Genomic DNA, 19,819 nt, shown 5'->3' with positions numbered 1-19,819 from the left:
ATACTGCCTAGTGCCACCTCATTTTGTATTTAAATGATTCTCTTAAACAGCTTGGTGTAAATATAAAGCTTAACCTTTTTATCCAAATAATAGAAAACGACTAAATCACAAACGCTTCTGCTCTGGTGAGAGGCCTGCTACATGATTTTGAATATGAATCAAGGTACTTCAATTAACAGAAACATCAGCAAAATGAAAGCTGAAGTTCAGTTGATCGTTCATGTCGATCTTCTTCAAAGACCCTTCACTCTTTACTTTTTTTTTGTTTCAGTAAATCCGATCCCCTCAAGAACGATGTAATTGGCCAATAATTGAATAGGTAAACCTGTCTGAGGTGGAATGCCATCTTTGAATCGTGCAAACTAGTTAGTCTCTCCATCACCGATAACAGATTGGAAGGGGCTAGTAAACCTACCTCTCTCCACAACCATGCAGATCTACCAAGCACTCGTTCATTTCAGTTCTATATCTATCACACTGACACCATAACCGGTTCAACCGGTAATTTTTGGGGGTTGAACTAGGTAACCAGGTTCATGGCCGGGTCCAAGTCGAGGACTCAAATAACTGGAAAAGACTAACCAATGCGTTGTGACAATAAGCATTTCTTTTGGTAAAGTTAACATATTAACTGTATAAACAGTCTCATCTTCTGTACCACCAAATTACTCATCATCTTTGTAAGGGTATTCCTCGGGAACTTGCTTCAGTAGTTTAACTCGCAGTTCGTAAGCATCATCCCCACGCAGCATATCTCGGATCCAAGTAACTTCGGTTTTCATCGACACCTTTCAAGTATATCAATGTGTGAGATGCATCAAAAGAGAAAGCAAACGAATAGAAAATAGAAGAGACTCGCATGTAATTGAGCTGCAGATATCTCTACTACCAAGCATTTGGTATGACTCAACTATGTAGTGAACAACTTCGGACGATAATACTAAATGGGAGGCAAATAATATTCCTGGTACAAGAGAGATCACTCACCATCTCAAGGGCCCCTCTGATTACTCCACTCAAAATGTTGCAATAGTACAGACCCTGACATGTATCTGGAAGTTCAACAAAGTCCACAAGAGGATTATCTTCCAAAACCAGGCTGCAACTTGTTCCATCAGCATCCCAATTGGTCACAGATGCTGTGACACCTAGAAACATTTTGAAACCAACCTGTTTTAAAGGTTCCAATAGAGCCAAACATCAATACCGAGTAACAATCATATGTGCTGCAAGGTCAACTGAACTGCTCCCTGCAAGGATTGAGCTAGTTCCATCACTTGCAGTACAGCACTCACTTTGTAAGGTAGAAAATACAGCCATTTTTATGAATCCACAATTTTTTTCACTGAGGGAGATACTAAAGAACAAAACTACCATGATTCTGAGACACCAATCAAGGACTTACTTTATTAACTAATTATCAGGTTCAGACAAACAAACAAAAGAGCATATTTACGTTTTTAATCTCTCGACATCAATAATATAAAGTCAACCAACCATCACATGCCAAACTTTGACAATAGTAAGCTCAGTTCTCAAAGCACAATCATGCTTCACAAAGTAGCTAAAAGCCCACAGAGTATCTAATGGGAGATTTTTTTACTCCTTTCTAGTATGCTACTTTTTAAAGTTTTTTTATAGACTTGAATCAATTGAGAATAAAAAAAAAATGTATTACATGCACCAAATGCTAATACATAGCAGAAACTAACTAGATTCTTCGCAGGTGTTTCATCCCTATACTGGACACAAATCCAGTCAAAGCACTCATTTAGAGAAAAATCTTGCACAAAAAGGACAAAGCACTTTAGGTTAGACAGAATTTTGCACAGTAAGAAAGAAGCACTTCAAGTTAGACAAGGTTTACAAGGCGCACACATGTCATGTGAAGTGATTCTTCCTTACATTTCCTTTTTGAAAAAAGAAAAGAAAAAGAAACAAGGATTTCAAACGAAGTGTGCATCCTATATACCTTTCCGCGGTGCAGGTTATAAATAAGAGTTTTTCTTGGGGCTTTCTCTAGAAAGACTGCATAGACATTCCATCAGCAAATATGCATAAAATGAAGAGCAGGCATTTTTGGGGAAATAATACACTAACTAGTTTGTTTCAAACTGACATAAAACCAGAAGACAACATGGCCGCAGTTTTGACAGCAATAGTTGTCAAATCTGTGGCCAGAAGGCTGAACAATTCAATTGAAGATCACAGCACCTCAAGGATCGTCTGTATTTCCAGCTTGTGCATAAAAGAATTTAAGATGTGGAAGTTGCATAAGTTGAAAGCTGACAGGAATTCTGTAGGTACTACCCCTGTTCCCCCACCCACCTCCCAACCCTGTCCCTCTCTAGGACTAAACTGCAGAAGAATATGAATATACAGGTACTATCCATCGAGATTGACCCATTTGTGACAATCAAGGACTGATGCCAAACTCGTTGAGTCAATGTCATGTCTTTAAAAAATCAAACTCAATTAAGAGGAGCCAATTCCAATATTTCTGAAAAAAAAATTCCTAAACTCACATTTCTCCCTTGCTTAATCCAATACACCAATTGGATAATCCTTGGGCAGTTTTATTTCGTGTTCTCCATATCAAAGAGCTGAAGTAGATTTAACCCACATGGAGGCCATCTACATTATCAGCAGTGGGAAAGTAAAAGAACATAAAATTACTCACAACAGCAATCCCCAAATAGTGATCTTCCAAAATTATTTGTAACAACCACTGTAGTATCCTATTCATTGGCTTGATGAAATCAATCAAATAATGTATCTGTAATTATCTTATTACATTTCTGAAACCTACAGATATTTCTCATATGCTTTAAAATACATTCTCAGATAAAATGGTCAACGCTCTGCAGGCAAGCATTTTCAGAGACATGACGCAAATACAAATTTCTAATCATAAGAACTGAAAGAATAGCTGATATAGTTTCAGGTAGAGAAAAAAGAGAAAAAAATAACAAAAATTGGAAGTGGATGGAAGATAAGTTTGATGAAGTTCTTCCCGTAGAGCTTGATGTAGAAAGCTATAAAATAAGGCCAGTAAACTAAGTAACATGCCAAGAATTAGTTCAACAATCAAGACTCCAATTAAAAAATAAAATAAAATGAAAGTGATTCAAACAGACCTTTGCGATAACTTCAGCTGTCTCTTTGAAGTCAACACATCTAGTGACATTGGACTTTGCCAGAAACTCATCAATTAGTCGAATTCCAATGTTATATCCCCTGCAAGTAAAGTACTGATGTTAACTGCCTGGTCAGAGCAGTCAATGCCCTCAACAGTTACTGTTTCTCTTTATTGTCAGTTTTTTTTTAATTGAATTTCTCTTTATTGTAAGTTGATCCAGCAAATTATCTAAGTGACAAGCAGAAGGTACTAATCCAGGAGAAACCAATTCAAGAGAAGATCAATCTTGGCATGGTACAAGGAATAAGTGTCTCAAACAGTGTAGATGCAAATAAGTCCAAGTAGGGAGGTTTCTACATAGTAAACTTCTTAAAAATTCAAACATCACCAATAATAGATAATACAAGTAATTTAATGCCCAGGACCACCAGTTCCAGAAAAAAAACACATACAAATAGCATAATAAAAAATAAAACAAGCTGCTAAATCATTATGATTGTACAAACAACAAACTCATTAGAATGCAATTCCAGAAAAAAACGCATACAAATAGCATGATAAATGATAAAAAAAGCTGCTAAGTCATCAAGAACATACAAACAACAAACTCATTGGAAGAAAATGAATCCAAAGCAGAAGCAGTTGTATAAATCATTACATTTGATCGAGTTGCTTATTGACTTCCTCCACCTCCTCTAAATCTGTTAGAAGCTGCCGCACTATTGCTCCATATGTAAGCGTAAAGAGCTCAGCATTCTGCATAGTTATTAAAAAATTAGAGAGGTAAAATCAACAACAAGGAATTCTATCAATGAAATAAAGTTTTTCCCATTACCACTCGCTCGACATTGGCAAAAACTGCATCTCCAGATCTTGGAGCTATAGGAGCCATGGCAACCGCAGAACTCTAGATCTCAGCAATTCAATTAAGGATAAAGAGCAAGATCCCAATGGCAGTCTACCGCAAAACTAAAATTTGCACGTAGTACTCAAGCTAGCTAATCGCATTGAAATGGTACTCAAGCTACAGAGAAAGAAAAAAAGATTTATTTATAGAAATCTTCATATAATAAAATACAAACAAAAAGATGTATCAGTGAATGCCCATCGGACTCATAAAAAGACAAGAAAAATTGTAAAAACGACATCACCATATGGAAATCTGAAACGACAATTCCATACCAATCAATGAGAGTAAGCAACAGAAGTCATAGTATGATAGAAGCCAAATCCGAAACAACGAAACAAGTAGATTCCACGAATTCCATTGCCTCGTGAATCAGAACCAGATAACAATAACGACTTTCACATAGATAAAGTGTCTCTACGGAATTTTAAGTAGCAGTCCAAAATTTGAAGTACACGTAGTTTCGAATCACCACATGTCGTGTCTCTTAAGGTAAAACCCTAGGCCAAAAATTATAACGGGACATAAAACACAACGCAGGAAAACAAGATGACGCCACGCATTGATCATCTACCAGTACCTCAATGCATTCAGTCAAGAGAAAGAGGGGAACAAAAAACGAATATTTCCAAAGCTCCGATTGCAGAATAATGGACTCGAAATTCAAGCATCCGCAGGAACCAATTAAGATCTCCGATGAAAAATCAAAATGTTCTAGGTAAGAAGTGAAGAGAATTAACCATGTCAGTGCTGGGCAATCGGATCCGAGTTCCTGCCAAGTCGAATTGAAAGTAGAGAAATGAAGCGCCGAGGCATCAACGATCAAACTATCGAGTCCCAACTCTGCATACCAAAAGACGCTACGATTTCAGAGGACATAAAAACGAACGATTGAAGGCTTAAACTGAAGTTACCAACATGCCCTTCACTCTACCATAAAATTACGTCGTGCCATGGCCATCCTTCGGAGTATATGGACTTGAGATGAGATGGTCTGTTCATTTTTTTTTTCTTGTAATTAATCTAATTTTCTCTTTTACTAGTTTTTAATTGTTATAATTTCTCTAAATAAGGAAACATATTTATCATTTTTCAATTAAAAAAATTTAGAAATAAAATATTTATCATTTAAAAGATTTTTAATGACGATGGGAATTCACATTGGTATGATATTGTCGACTTAAGGCCTTTAACCCTTATGGATTTGTTCTTAGGTTTTACCCAAAAGGTTTCATACCAATGGAGATAATATCCACACTTATAAATCCAAGATCATCACCACAACTAATATGAGACTTTGGTTAGTATACCCAACAGTGTATCGGTTTTCCAAAAGCTTCTATGAATTCAAAGGACCAAGATTTCAAGTTCTTCTTTCCCAAATATTTCCTTTCCCGAACTGTGGAATGAACTGAAAAGCATTGGTAGGACTTGCCAAATATTTGCCATGAATTCATTAATCTTTCAGTTTCAAATGTTAAGAAAATCGGCTGGCATTTGGCTGTTCAAAACGCAAATTTTAATGATTATATCATCAGATTCTTCAGTTCTCTCAGAAAATTGAATTTAAACTCCGTTGCATTCATTAAGAGACAGCAAATAATAAGCTCATCTTGCTCTATAAATAGCTGACTGCTTGGTGCTGAACTTCATCGAGCAAAAAAAAGAAAGACTGGTAGCCAAGGATTTGCAGAAGATTATGCTGCAAAATCTGTTAGTACTTTCTCTGCTTCTCTTCTGCAACTATGGAGTGGAAGGAAAAAAGGCGACTAAAGAAGATTTGGAGTTGGAGAGACAGCTGAAGCTTCTCAACAAACCTGCAATCAAGACCATCCAGGTACTAAACACTGTATATACATGCGTTGCTGGATCCCAGTTAAGAGTTACAGGTTTTTTATATTAATATCTGCATGTTTCTTGTAGACTGAGCATGGAGTCTACGACTGTGTGGATATCAACAAACAGCCAGCCTTTGATAACCCACTACTCAAGAATCACAAAGTTCAGGTTTGCCACTTCTCTCTCTCTCTCTCTCTCTCTCTCTCTCTCTCTCTCTCTCTCTCTCTCTCTCGCTTTCTCTCTCTCTCCATCTACTGAAAATTTCCTCCTGTAGATGCAACCCACTTCCCTTCAGTTACAAGCTGCAGACAAAGATTCCTCAGGACTGAGATCAGAAGATATAGAGCTCAAAGATGGAGGGTGCCCCATGGGAACAGTCCCCATTAGAAGGACCACCAAGGAAGACCTTATCAAGTCAAAACAATTCTTTGGCAATGGCGTTTCAGTACCACCAAGCAGCAGCCAGGTAAGCATTGAGACATTGAGAATAAAGATTCTACTTGACTAATTCTTCTGGGATGACTTTAACCCAACTTTAAGACTAAATCACAGTAGGAACTGTCTATCTTTCTGTTCTGTTTAGTTTTGTACCTGAACTATATCAATGATTGATCTAATAAACATTCTAAGTAGTTTTTCTGAACATGATTTGGATCACATTGATGCAGATAGCAGCAGTGGGTGTTTCTGGAGGTGAAGCTTATTATGGGACTGATTTTAGCCTCAACATATGGAATCCACCAGTTAAAACCCAGTCATATAGTAGTATGGCTGCTGTGATTCAATATGCCAGTGAGATTGTACAAGCAGGATGGTTGGTAAGTGTTGTTTCATCACTCAAATTTGCTGCCAGAAGACATGGATTTTATAAAGCTTAATTATTCCAGTTCATCCTGCAGCAAATTTGTGCCCTTGGCCTCTGCGTCTTCTTCCTTTGTCTCAAATATATATTCATTCTTGTTGAACTTCTCTTCTTAAATTCTTTTCAGGTTCATCCGGGTCTTTTTGGTGACAATCAGACTCATTTACATACATTCTGGGCAGTAAGCTTTTCTCTATTTTCTCATTTACATCCTAATATGAAACTACTGGAAAAATTACTTAGAAAATATCGAAAATCGTCAAACCGATTCCTCTTGCTTCACAAAATTTTAAATGAGATAAAAGTGTTAAATTTGTTTTCCTTAAAAAGCGAAGGCATGAACACAAGAGTGTGATCAATTGGCTTTTTTATAATAAAAACTTCAACAACAATGGCAAAGTTTTAATATGTGTTCCTCATCTTGGTGTTCAAACAGGCAGGTACTCGAGGCCCTGGCTGCTTCAATGTCCAATGCCCAGGATTTGTTCAGGTCAATCCAGCAATTCCACTCGGTGGCCTCCTTACTCCTTATTCTACTTACCTTGGACCGCAATATGAAGCAAAAGTCAGGCTTGCTATGGTAAGGTTTCATCTCGGCCAAGGCAACTTTGGTTTTTTGGACGTCTAAAACCTTCTCTCACGCATCTATGTTTAATCATGGTGGACATCTTCTTCATTTATTAGCAAACAGTTCAGATCATTAGCGAAGAGAATCACTTTTCACTTGTTCATGTTACAGGATCTAACCACCGGAGACTGGTGGTTGTTCGTAGGGGCGGACAACAAAAACGTCGGGTATTGGCCAAAATCTCTCTTCTGTCACTTATCCGGCGGGGCCTCTCAGGTCTCATGGACAGGGGTGGCAGCGGCAAGGCCGGGCCTGAAATTTCCGCCAATGGGAAGCGGTTATTTCGCAGAGGAAGGCACCGGCCGGTCATGTTATTTCAGGAAGGTGTTGGTCATGGATAGGATCGGCATCTTCAGAGAAATGGATCAGCGTTTGATGTACAGTGGAGCAGATAGTGAACACTACACCGTTAAGTACACACACCAGGGAGGAGGCTGGGGATGGACGATGTATATCGGAGGACCTGGTGGCTGGGTTGGATAGATTAACAGTGCCTGAAACAAGATTTTTGACAAAGAATAAGACCATTTAATGAAACTCTATTCGAAGTTGTTAGCGATGATCAAGTCTGTAGAACGCCTATCTTTTACTGCTACTGCTTGTATTTGTCATTAGATGAAAAAATTCCCCAAAGAGCCAAAGAGAATTACATTGCAGCAATATTTGCAGGAACTCTAGCAGTCTTCATTTCTCATTTCTCTGATCAAACCTCTAATCAAAGAAGTGTAAGATTCACCCATTGGACTCTAAGATTTTAGTTCATTAATATTTACAGAGGAACGTTTTGCACATAGAAGAGACAAAAAAAGTTTTTCCATGGCTTGATTGTGTTCTCCCTCAAATTTCTACTTTCGCTTTGCAACTCTTTATTAATTGTTCAAGGAAGCTAAAAATGGAGAGCTTAAAACTTATTTTTCTCTTCAAAGTAACTTTTAAAGGTCATTTGAAACAATTATCAATCTGTCAGAGGAATGTTTTCCTTCCAGGAGTGCATCAAGATTTGTGTCTTCATATAATCCTGTGTGTCAGAGGTAGGTGGTTCCGTCCACCACTGATGGATTAGGTACTTGGCTTTCCGCACTTAACAGACCGGTCTTTTGGGTTGTATTGGCTAGGTGTTTGACATGGCATTAGAGTTGGGCACCACGTTCCGTGTGTGAATCCCTGGCGGAAGCGGTAGGGAACGGGAACGGTGGGTGTCAGAGTTAGGTGGTTTCGTCCACCACTGATGGGTTAGGTACTTGGCTTTCCTTAGCATTGAGGTTAACAAGAGTAAATCAAGTATATCTTTTGTCGAAATGAAAATATGCTGACTGATTTTTTACATTTGGATGTTAAACCTAGGGATACCCTTATTGAGATATGTGGAGATTTGTGCAAAATTCAAATTTTTTACTTTCAAGCCAATGGACATGGCTTGTGAGACAACTATTCCTATAGCTAAGAATCCTATATTTCATGAAAGAACAAACTAAGATTCATGTATTTCATAAAAGAACAAAATATCTAGAAGTGAATTATTACTTCATTTGAGAAGTGGTGCAAAAGGAGTGGATTTCTACATGTTCGATTTGAGCTCAATTCGGAGATTTCTTCACCAATGCACTTTCTAAAAGACAGTTTAATATTTTTTGTAACAAGTTGGGCATGTATGATTCATATGTTCCAATTTTAGGGGGGAGTATGAGAAAATAGGAAAGTTTCACATGGTAAAGGCTTTCTATGTGAGGAGTTGATCATTTCACTCATGAGTCTAATACATTTCAATAAACTTCTCTTCAATTCTCTTTCCTTTTTCTTCCATTCCCTCTTTGATAACAACTTTTGTATATCTTTTTACCATGAAGATGGTCACAACTAAGAGAATAAAAAAAATGGGTTCAAGAAAGTCGATGAGATTTCTTATCACCTCCTTTGTAGCAAAAGAAGATAGAAAATCAATCTTTACCTAATTTCGGTTAAGATAAATGTTTCATAGATTTAGTTTTTACTGCATAAAATTACTTTAAAAACTCATTATGACAAGTAAAAGGAGGAATAAATGCTAAAGTTTATTATTTCATTCTATGATCTAGCAATGAGAGATGCCCAAATTATTTGAAAAACAAGAACAACAACAATAACAGTGAAACTTAACTTAGTTTTGATGTTTGAGATGACTTTTAAGTAGAAAACTTTCTGTTGTAAAATGTTTACTACATTTTTATGTCAAAAACTTTCTTCTTTGTTTTTTTACAATTATGAAGAAGAAGAAGGAAAAACATTGAAAGAAAAAAGTGAACATAAGGAGAAGATGGTTTGTTTGATTGCTATGAAGGTAAGTTCATAAAGATCATACAACATTGAAAGAAAAAAATTGAACATAAGGGGATCATTTATTTTTTTTGGTTTAAGATATTATTTTATGTTAGTTTGATCTTGTAAAAATGCAGTAATATAATACCTTTAGATAAAACATATACTTGTTGGACCTTTAATCCTAACATGAGTTTAGAAATATTATGGTACTAAAGTTTTATATGTTATAATTCTTGGCTTTAGGATTCAAAAATTATAGAACCAAAATATTTTATATATCCTTTTTAATTATTTTATTTTGGTTTTTTCGTAGACACGTTCTTTAGTCTTATATAACCATGTATTACAATCTTATGGTAACTCTAAACTTATACAACTGTGAGAATGTAAATTTTTTAACATTAGAAACGTTAAAAGAGTTCTACTTTTAATGTGTTATATTGAATTTGTATAAACTTGTAGAGAGTGCAATGACATGTAGAAGGCCGCTTAATATTATAATTAAATGTCAGATTGTGAAATAATATCATTTCATCTCATTGCACTTCAACTTCCTTAACGAAAAAGAAATAAAGTTCATTAGTTTGTGGGTGACTTTGTCGGTCTTATAATGGCCTAAAACGAGAGAGTATATTATCACATATGAAATCAATTCACCCCCACTTTCCATTTGCACTTCAATTTCCTTGAAGAAAAAGAAACAAAGTTCATTAATTTCTCGACGATGAGAAAAGTAAACCAAGATAGCATAAATACAAGAAAACCAATTAAAAGAATTTATTTTTTAGTTGATATACCTAAGAAAAAGTTATAAGGCACAAGAAATGAGTTTCCTATTTCTCCATGATGGGAAAAGTAAACCAAGATAGCACAAACACAAGAAAACCAGGTAAAAGAATTTATTTTTTAATGATTTTTAATAAAACTAATCAAAAGAAAATTAAATTTTCAATTACCACTATGTATTTGGTTTTGAAAAATGAAGGAGGAAAAAAAAAGGGAAGTAAAAGAAATGACAAATTGATGATGTTACATGATGAAACACCATATCAACTACTAAATTTACATAGATGATTAAGCAGATTATACCATCATTAACATCAAGCTATGGACAACAAAATTATACAAAATTTAGTAGGTGATATGAACATTTTTCTTCTTCATTCTTTCTGTCCTACAGGTTTAGCTATTGAAAGTTGAAACATTCAATACAGAATTACTCGGGGAGTTCCCGAAAGAGAGAACAATGGTGCATGCAGTAGAGGGTTTGCAGACAAGTAATGGAAAGAGGGGCAGTGCAGTAATTTCCAGGTGCAGTGAACTGGCCATGTAGCAGCCCAGCCTTCAACAACCCACCGTCCTCTTTTGTGAGTTTTTTTCCGGGGGAGGAAGAGAGAGAAAAGTTTCTCCTTTGAGTCCAAAACAGTCGTATCCAAGCCCTACATTTCTCAAACAAACGCTTAAGGTTCTCTGTCTTTTCTCCCCGATTTCGAACATTTTGCAATCGATACATGGCGGATAGATCGAGGTACCCGTCTTTCCCTAGTTCAAAAGGAGAATACGGCTTCCCATACCGTCTGTGCTTGAGCAGTTCAGTGAAGGAGCGCTCTTGGTCTCCTTCTGGTTCTGGGTTTTTCTTTACTTATTGTTTGTTCATTCGTGCTATTTCAAGTTTGTTGTTGTAATTTGGAATCAGTAGACTGTTAGGGAATGGTTGAGTTTTTTTAGGAAGAATTACACTGTTTTCTCTTACATGTTGATAGTATGGAACTTCTAAATGTTCTTTCTTGTTGTGGATTATGAAATTTCTAAATGTTTTTTTTTGTGTGCTCTCTCGTTGTGGATATCGTGGCCATTGATGAAGAATAATGCAAAACTGAATTGGGTTTCATTTTCTTTTCAGGTTGTTGTTGTTGTTTTTGTCCGAACAGTTTGTTCTTCTCACACTCCAAGATTAGCGACTGAAACGGTGAATTTTAGCGTTTCTAGTCCTCTATAGTTTTGCATGTTGAGTTTTTAAGTAATTCTATGCAATAGAACCAAATTTATAGAGCATTTACTTTAAAAGGAGATAAAGAAAAAGATTGTTTTTCAATCATTTTTTTTTGCAGTAATGGAGCCCGCTGGGAATCTCCTGTTCTTGCTTGAACCTGTTTCCTTGGCTCTCATGATCACGGCCATCTTTGTGACCTGTTTTTCGGCCTTCAGGTCGCTTAACTATGCAAAAAATAAGGGAAGAAGCCTAAAATTGCCCGTAGCAACATTTACTATTGACCGCTCTCATGCCGTGTTGCTCCCTATTAGTAGTTCATGTGTCCTTCTGATCATGTTCTATCTGTTCACATCCTTCTCCGCACTGGTTACAGCCATTGTTACTTTCACTGCTATGTACTCTCTCTATTTCTGCCTCTCCCCTTACGTCACCTACATGAATTCCCAATTTGGATTGGCTGATCCTATTGTGTCGCGTTGTTGTCCTAAATCTTTCACCCGAACTCGCGGAATGCTGGTTTTATTTAGTGTGGCAACTGTTTTGGCGTGGCTTGTGTCGGGTCATTGGATACTGAATAACTTATTGGTTATTGCCATTTGCGTATCATACGTGTGTCACGTGAGGCTTCCGAATATTAAGATTTGTACGTTGCTACTGGTTTGTCTGTTTCTTTATGATATCTTTTGGGTCTACTATTCGGAGAACTTTTTCGGGGCAAATGTTATGGTTTCAGTTGCCACTCAGCAAGCTTCAAATCCTGTTCACACACTTGCTACAAGTTTGAGGCTCCCAGGACAGAAGATGATTACAAAGCAGCTGGATATGCCAGTCAAACTTATGTTTCCAAGGAACTTATTTGGCGGATTTGCTTCTAAAACTGGTTCCAAGTATATGATGCTTGGACTTGGTGATATGGTATGAGTTTCTTCTGTTATTAATTGTTAATGTATCGCTCATTTTTCTTGCCTTTAATGATAGCTGATGAAAGCATTGGATATTTCTCATTCTGTTGATTTGTTTGTGATGTACTTTATTTTTTTTCTTAGGCTATTAAATGGTTAATATTGAATAGAAACATGAAATTGAATTTGGTTGATGATCAGGTTGACTTAGTAAATATTCGATAGTTGCATCGGTCTTTACTACTTGCCAATTTTGATGATTTTGAGCACATAGATGCTGTTTTTTTTTTGGACAGTGGAAACAATGATTGTTAAGTGTCAAATGCAATGCAACTGTGACATGTCTAATGACGCCTTCAGTATGCTCTCTATTTTAAAAATGTCATCGTCAATGCTGCGCCCTACATTGTTTCCTCTTTCTTTCCTGTGGTCCTTATCTCAAAATATCTGGGATAGGCAAGGCGAATAATTCTCTTCTCTTGTGTTCTGTCATTTCTTAGCTCTATTGCTAGTTTAACCTTCTTCAAATCTTTCAATATTCTTGTATTTCTCTAAGTCTATTTTTCCTCAGCCTAGTTCAACTAGCTGTCCTAACTGGTCCATTACAAGTTCGAACCATCTCAGAATGATTCTCTCTTATTTTCTTGTATATGAATGCTACTTGTAACTGTTCCCCTAATATGTTTCTAATTTTGTTTCTTAGTTTTTCGGCGTTCACCCCAATCTTCTTATCCATCCTCAGATGTTCCCTATGATTTTAGTCCATAAAGAGTGGTTGTTTCAACAGTTGTTTTATGGGTGGTGTATTTTGTTTCATGATGACATTTTAATGAATTTTTTTGTGTGAAAGGATGTTGGTGTTTGTCGTAATTTTGTTTTTGGATTCGCAGGCCATGCCAAGCATGCTTCTTGCTGTTGTCCTTTATTACGATAATCGAAAGAGTCGAGAATTGGCAATTTTAACAGACTCGTCTGCCAAAAGAGGGTGCAAGTTGTGCAAGTATATATGGTTTGCAGTCACTGGATATGCAGTGGGACTAGTTGCTACTTTTGTAACTGGGTTATTGACTCATCATCCTCAACCTGCTCTTCTTTTCTTGGTATGCTTTGAACCACATAAGAGTTTCTAAAATTTATCTTCCACAGCATTTATGTTTGCTTGCAAGTGCATGTTGTAGAAGTTTATTTGGAAAATATTTATGTGCTTGATGAACTTCAATATTTACCCTTTTAAGATTTTTCTTTTAAGTTGGATAGTCTTACTCATCTTGTTCTTATGCAAAATTATCCTTCATGAAAGATCATTAGGTTCGCTCATCCGTAGCCATTATCTAGCTAGAACTAATGTGATAGTAGTTCTGTCATTGCATAGCACCTGCATATTAGTAAGCTATACCTGTATCAGTAAAGGGGTGACCATCTAGGAACTAGGACTTATATTAGGACTAAAAATGAGAACTTAATGGATTATCTTGTCTGCGTTAGACAGGACAAGGCATTCATGTGATGAGCAGAATGCCTGTGTATGAAAAAGTAATGACAATGAAAGAGGAAATAAAACCAAAGGGTATCCCTGATCAAAATTCACAACGTTCTTGCAATGTTAATATATGGAAGTTTGTACAGAATGGTTCATCTTAGTTCAGTTTTGTTTGGTTACTCATGAATCTCAGTCTCTACATGTAGATTAAACCTGTCATGAGTCTTCCATCTTCAAGCAGGCTTCAAATATCTGTTACTGCATTGTTTTATCTTGATGAACTCTTGTCCTAATATGTGATCGAGTAAAGGGTGGTACCTTCTTCTCATTGAGTATATGTACATATAATATCATAATCATATGAACTTTATTATGAATGCAGGTGCCCTCAACTCTAGGACCTGTCATCATCGTGTCCTTGATAAGAAAAGAATTCACAGAGCTGTGGAATGGACCTCCTCCAAGTATCAGTCAGAAACTTGAGAGGCTTCTTGAGTTGCGGCGTCACATAAGGGTTGTCGGAGGGGCTCGTGAGGTGGGGGCTCGTGGAGGAGCTCGTGAGGTGGGGGCTAACGAGATAAGGCCTCCGGAGATGGGACCTCTCGAAATGGAGCCTCTCATAATGGGGCCTCCTGAGATGGGTTCTCTTGAGATGGTATCCCCTGAGATGGGGCATGGCGATGCAGGTCCCTCTGAGATGGGAACTCCAGAGATGAAGGTTTGAACTGTTGGCCATGTAAATTCTCCGCTCCTTAAAACGAAGTGTTCAACTTCGGCATCGTCAAAGATGCAGCAAAGTAAATAAAATGATAGTTACAGGTGTATATGGCTTCTCATGTTCAGTCAAGATGGAATATTTCAAACAGTAGAGCACAAATTTAAAAAGAAAAAGAAAAAAACCCATTAACCTAGGCAGGAAAACCCTAGGTGATGGTTGCACTAGATATTAACCAAAGCATAAATCTTGTATCTCAACAATGGAGTATGGAGGCCACGTTGGATTGTTCAAGAGTATCCTAAAGAAACTCCAAGTTTCGATCGAGCTAGCAATAATAAGTAATAAGAAAGACACAAGTTTTATACAGGTTTGTTGGTGAGATTACGTTATATCTTTTACCGCTGTAGTAATCACTATAAAAATGAAATAGTTTATAAGAGAAAATGCATACACGTATTTTTTTGTAACTTCTCTCAGTCGCAATTGATGGTCTTACCTGGATGATTAAACCCTAACTATAACGTCACCAGATATAGAGAGAAAATTAAGGCAACCAGGTTGATAAGAAAGGAGAAGAAGGGGAACAAGAGAAAAAGAAGCAGGTGGATAAGAAAGGAGAGGAAGGGGAACAAGAGAAAAGAAGCAGTTATATCGGTTCGGTTCAGCAATAAGAGGATCGAATCTACCAGCCGTTTAAAAAAAACCGGGTCAGACAAGAGGGTAATGGAAATTCAAATAACTAATTGAGGGTATTATAGTAATCTAACATTCTCTCTTCTTCCACCTATATGAACCAGTCAGTACCTACTAACAATCTCAAAGCCCCACGGTTGTCGCAAGCTAGCTGTTTCTCTGATCTAAGAGGTTTCGATTCGGCAATTTGCGGCCACCCGGTCGAGACATTTCGTCGCAGCAATGACGTTCTGGGGGACGACTGTGATTTTCGTCTTGGTAGGTCTTCTTGCTGCGGTGGTGGTTAGATTGAGCTACAACAAAGGCGCTCATGTGAATCTGTACGTCGTAATCTTCAATTCACGCTCTCTTGATTTAGTTAATGCCTTCATCATTAAGAGAATTTATATGACGATAGATTCTGGAAAATTGGCTTGGTAAATGTGGTTGTCGGGCGTGGTAGGTGCGATTGGATCCGTCAACTGGATGAATAGTCATAATCCTGTTTAATTTCTTGTGTAATCTTTGTGTTGAGATATGGTTTTCTCCTTGTTTTCAATTGGTTTAATGGGTCTTGACGAGTCCTGTAGAATGTCTCGTCATGATGTAATTTAACCATGGGGAATATCTCTTTTTAGTTCCTTGATTTAGTCAACTGTGTTTCCAAATAAAATTACTACATTTCATGGACGGAACACTCTAGTGTAAAGGTGAAGGTAGACAACTCTGTTCTGGTCGCCTCTTACATTCTCTTGTATGCCCCCCGAAAAGATGTTTGTGTGAGAATGACTTGCCATAAGCAGTTTTAGTGTGGTCATTGTACAAAAGTTTGTACATGTTAGTAATCGAGGTTTTCTGCCAGAGGTAATCAACTTATGATATGTACAGCTGATGTCAACTGGTTCTGGCTAATTAAATCTTGGAGTCCAGTGAAACCTGGTCAACAAGATCTCTACTAATGGAAGCTGCTATAGTTGAACTCCTCCTAACAAAAGAGTTGGGTTGGATGGGGAAAGATGTGGTTCAAAGAGAGGAGAATCATGAAGATTTTCCCTGATGCAACCTACAGAACTAGTAACTTTGTAGAGATTTCTCTTCTTGTCATTGCTTGTAAGCTAGAGTTAGATATGTACCAACAAGAGAGAGTGGCAAATCTCAAGTTAAGAAGAGGATAAAAGTTGTTAGGAAGATAGGTCAGTGAAGACTCCATTCTGTCTCTAAATCAAGAAATTCTGGGTACATTTGTAATATCTGAGCAATACGATACAAAGAAGAAAGTTGAGTTTTTTTTTACGCAGGTTTTGTAATTTGTTCCCTTTTATACACTCCATGATTTACTAAATCACTGGTCACTATTTCCTCTGTTGTTTGGGTTTTTCTTGTTTGCCCTATTTAGCCTGTGGCTAGTTACTTAAGCAGGAGTTCTTGTCTAATTTTTTATTTCAAATAATATGAAGCTTGAAATCATGTTTCCAGGATGTGTTATGACAGCTTGTTAAGAAATCTTGCACAAGTAAAATAAATGTGGAATCAACAGCAAAGACCTTTAGTCCACTTATTGTCAGGACCTCTTTGAAATCTAAGCAAGAGATGGAATTGAGAAAACTAAACTAGAAGCGTCAACAAACACTAATGCATATCAATTAAAGTAGGAATTGGCACAGAAAAAAGGTGAAAGGAGCTCTTTTATGCCTTACTTTGCATATAAATGTAAACCCTTGAAAAGTTCCCTATCAAGGCTCTTATGAAGAAAGTACAAGTAATTCTATGCTTAAGACTCAATCTGGAAACAAAAAACAAACTTCTTTACTACATCAACTGCAATATGAGTCATGTATGGTACATGATTCAGCAAGTAATATGTACTTCAAATGATGACATCAGCAATCACCACTTTCTATATTTTGACATTTTTGGGAATTTTTCAAACTCCACCCCTCTCTCTGTCCTCTTAGCTCATAATTGCGAATAAAAGTTTTTGACCTAAGGTCGCTGAAGAAATAACTCTCCTAGTTCTAAAATGGATCTGTTAAGCATATCAATATGACATTTTAGTGTAGATTTTACATTCTACTGGTTTGTTGCCGTTCCTTTTGGGAGTGCATGTCCATCATTTATGCATGTTGTAAATTCACTTGCTATGGAGGTGTTCAGCACTTCCTGTTTTGTGTTCAGCACAGATCAGAAGACCATTTTGGTTTTTCCTGTTGCTCCTGTTCTCTTGGTGGATTTTATGGTTACGACTATCTCTACAGGCAGAGAATAATGCTAAAAATTGATTGGCAATATAATTATGAACAGTACTCGTAAAATTATTATCACTGCATGATAAAATGGAAGTTCATAACTTTGATTTTGATCTTAAAAATATTATCCTCATGGTCCAAGTTTTCATCAAAAATATATATTTTTGCCTAATTGAATATTAGATCATCTCTTATCTTTTGTTTTGAGTTTATTTTTTGTGCTTTGAAGGACTCTATCGTCCTTAATGTAATTAGAAACTTGCTTGCTCAAAAAAAAAAAAAAAAAAAGAAGAAGAAGAAGAAAATAAAAATATAGTAACTAGAGTTTGAATTTAAGCTGCCACCATAGGTTTTCTGTTCCATACTTTAGTATTACTGTTAGTCCTCATCATTTTAGCGTCTCTTCATGCATATTGCAGCCTGCTCATGTACTTCACATGTAATTTTTCTGTTTCATGTCTTTCTGTTCTCTGTTCTTACAATGGTTTCAAATTTCCAAATGCAGGTTGAACCTCACTTTGGTTATTACAACAACAGTGTGTTGTTGGATGATGTAAGTTCTAATAGTTAGTTGGTAATTTCTTCTCTGCCAAAAAGAAAGTTAGCAATGTTATTTTAGTTTTTTTTAATTTGAATTATATGAAGAAATTTCTGATGCTGACCCAGGGTTAAAAAGTTTTTGTACCTATTACTTGGGAACAAGTCTCTTGACTTTATCTAGCCAATTTGGGATAGACCTAGACACAACTTTAACTTAGAGAGTCATAAAGAAGGTCCACATGTGAGGAAGAGTGTGAAGAAAAATCCTCCATTGATCAAGAACTCAAAAGTTTTTTGCAAACATCAACTCTAAAATTTTCATTTTGTTGTGATCATTTTGTTTACGAGAAAAGTGGGACAAGATTGAATTTGCAAAAAACTGGAACATCCAAAATGAAAACGCAAAAATGTAATAATTCCAAAAAGTGTCTATTATTTTGATAGATAGGCAAAAAGTGGGTTGTTTGGCTCTGGTAAATATCCAACCACACGTAAACTTGAGAATTTAATTTTTTCTACTCCTTCAAATTTTTTAATCATTAGGTCATTTGCATCTTCAACATGTTTCTGAATTGCATACCCACCACATTTAAAACATGTTAGGATCAATTAGAAGGTCATAAAGACCTAGACACAACTTTAACTTAGAGAGTCATAAAGAAGGTCCACATGTGAGGAAGAGTGTGAAGAAAAATCCTCCATTGATCAAGAACTCAAAAAGTTTTTGTACTTATTTCTTGGGAAAACGCCTCCCGTCTCCGAATAGTCATATAGCATGGACTTAAACCCGACTAACAGATTATATGACTCAACTGCATTGTTTCTGGATAACAAATGAGCATGCATATTTTCTGGAGCATAATATGCATGGTAAAATATTTACATACCTCAATTATGGCTTACTCAGTATATTTTCTATGTAGGATTCCTTTCCCTCCTTTTGTATCTGCACTGAGTTTTTGCTTAATTAATTTCTAACCATTCAAAAAAAAAAAAAATTTATGGCTTACTCATTATCTTTACAAATTTTTGAATAGGTGGGCAATTGTTTATCTTGCACAACTCAATCCACTGATTGTTCCAATCCCGAGTGAAGAACATTGAAGCATTATTTGGAGACTCGTATCTTTCAGTTGGTTTTTATGTAATGTGAATTATGTAACTACAGCTGTTAGTATTTGTCAGGTGCGAACCACCCTGCGAAATTGTGTCGTAGAGTATAGATCCTTCTTGTTGCAAAAAAGGTTGTCTCTCGTCACTGATTATAAAGTCTGGTGTGTAGGCCAAGTTTCATCCTGGAGTTTGCTTTTTTTTTCCATGGAGGTCATAGCTACTTGCTTTACAAGCCTCTGCAATGGTAAAATTGTGAAGACGGTATGCTGGGTGCTTTAGAACTTTTGTTTCTGCAAGGGAATCAAAGAATGGGAGAAAAATCATTTTTTTTATTACTTTGTGGAATAAAGAAATAGATCTTTTGTGCTAGATCCAACGCATAAATTTTATGTACATAACTTATTATTCTTAGTTTCAGAATTTATCAAAAAATTGTAAAATTTTCAAAGTTAGAAATAAATTTAATCTATCTATATTGTATG

At 36.4% G+C, this 19,819-nt stretch overlaps 3 protein-coding genes and 1 long non-coding RNA gene across 4 annotated transcripts; 3 read left to right on the top strand and 1 right to left on the bottom strand.

Moving 5' to 3' along the window:
* Window positions 1-434: 434 nt before the first annotated feature.
* Window positions 435-4,882, bottom strand: LOC137944340 (uncharacterized). The gene is made up of 6 exons (XM_068789999.1): window positions 4,787-4,882; window positions 3,975-4,163; window positions 3,798-3,895; window positions 3,138-3,237; window positions 988-1,170; window positions 435-788 (listed from the first exon to the last, which is right to left on the bottom strand). The coding sequence occupies exons 2-6, from the start codon at window positions 4,029-4,031 to the stop codon at window positions 666-668; spliced, it is 561 nt and encodes a 186-aa protein (XP_068646100.1). The 5' UTR covers window positions 4,032-4,163; window positions 4,787-4,882; the 3' UTR covers window positions 435-665.
* Window positions 4,883-5,716: 834 nt separating this feature from the next.
* Window positions 5,717-8,026, top strand: LOC137944339 (protein neprosin-like). The gene is made up of 7 exons (XM_068789998.1): window positions 5,717-5,883; window positions 5,970-6,053; window positions 6,160-6,351; window positions 6,554-6,703; window positions 6,875-6,928; window positions 7,184-7,327; window positions 7,487-8,026. Exons 1-7 carry the CDS (start codon window positions 5,746-5,748, stop codon window positions 7,856-7,858), a joined length of 1,134 nt encoding a protein of 377 aa, XP_068646099.1. The 5' UTR covers window positions 5,717-5,745; the 3' UTR covers window positions 7,859-8,026.
* Window positions 8,027-10,894: 2,868 nt separating this feature from the next.
* LOC137944075 (signal peptide peptidase-like 1) lies at window positions 10,895-14,872 on the top strand. Its single transcript, XM_068789588.1, has 5 exons — window positions 10,895-11,201; window positions 11,577-11,642; window positions 11,785-12,581; window positions 13,459-13,668; window positions 14,431-14,872. Exons 3-5 carry the CDS (start codon window positions 11,787-11,789, stop codon window positions 14,770-14,772), a joined length of 1,347 nt encoding a protein of 448 aa, XP_068645689.1. The 5' UTR covers window positions 10,895-11,201; window positions 11,577-11,642; window positions 11,785-11,786; the 3' UTR covers window positions 14,773-14,872.
* Window positions 14,873-15,600: 728 nt separating this feature from the next.
* LOC137944708 (uncharacterized) lies at window positions 15,601-19,293 on the top strand. Its single transcript, XR_011110840.1, has 3 exons — window positions 15,601-15,717; window positions 18,190-18,237; window positions 19,262-19,293. It is a non-coding gene; the product is annotated as an uncharacterized lncRNA (long non-coding RNA).
* The last annotated feature ends 526 nt before the right edge of the window (window positions 19,294-19,819 follow it).

The sequence above is a fragment of the Aristolochia californica genome, unplaced genomic scaffold (genome assembly GCF_029961685.1).
Source record: "Aristolochia californica isolate CCGP_79_NKW_82.1479 unplaced genomic scaffold, dmAriCali1.0.hap1 SCAF_11, whole genome shotgun sequence".
Lineage (NCBI taxonomy): Eukaryota > Viridiplantae > Streptophyta > Magnoliopsida > Piperales > Aristolochiaceae > Aristolochia > Aristolochia californica.
Note: the sequence above shows the minus strand (reverse complement) of the source record. Positions and strands in the feature narration are given on the sequence as shown.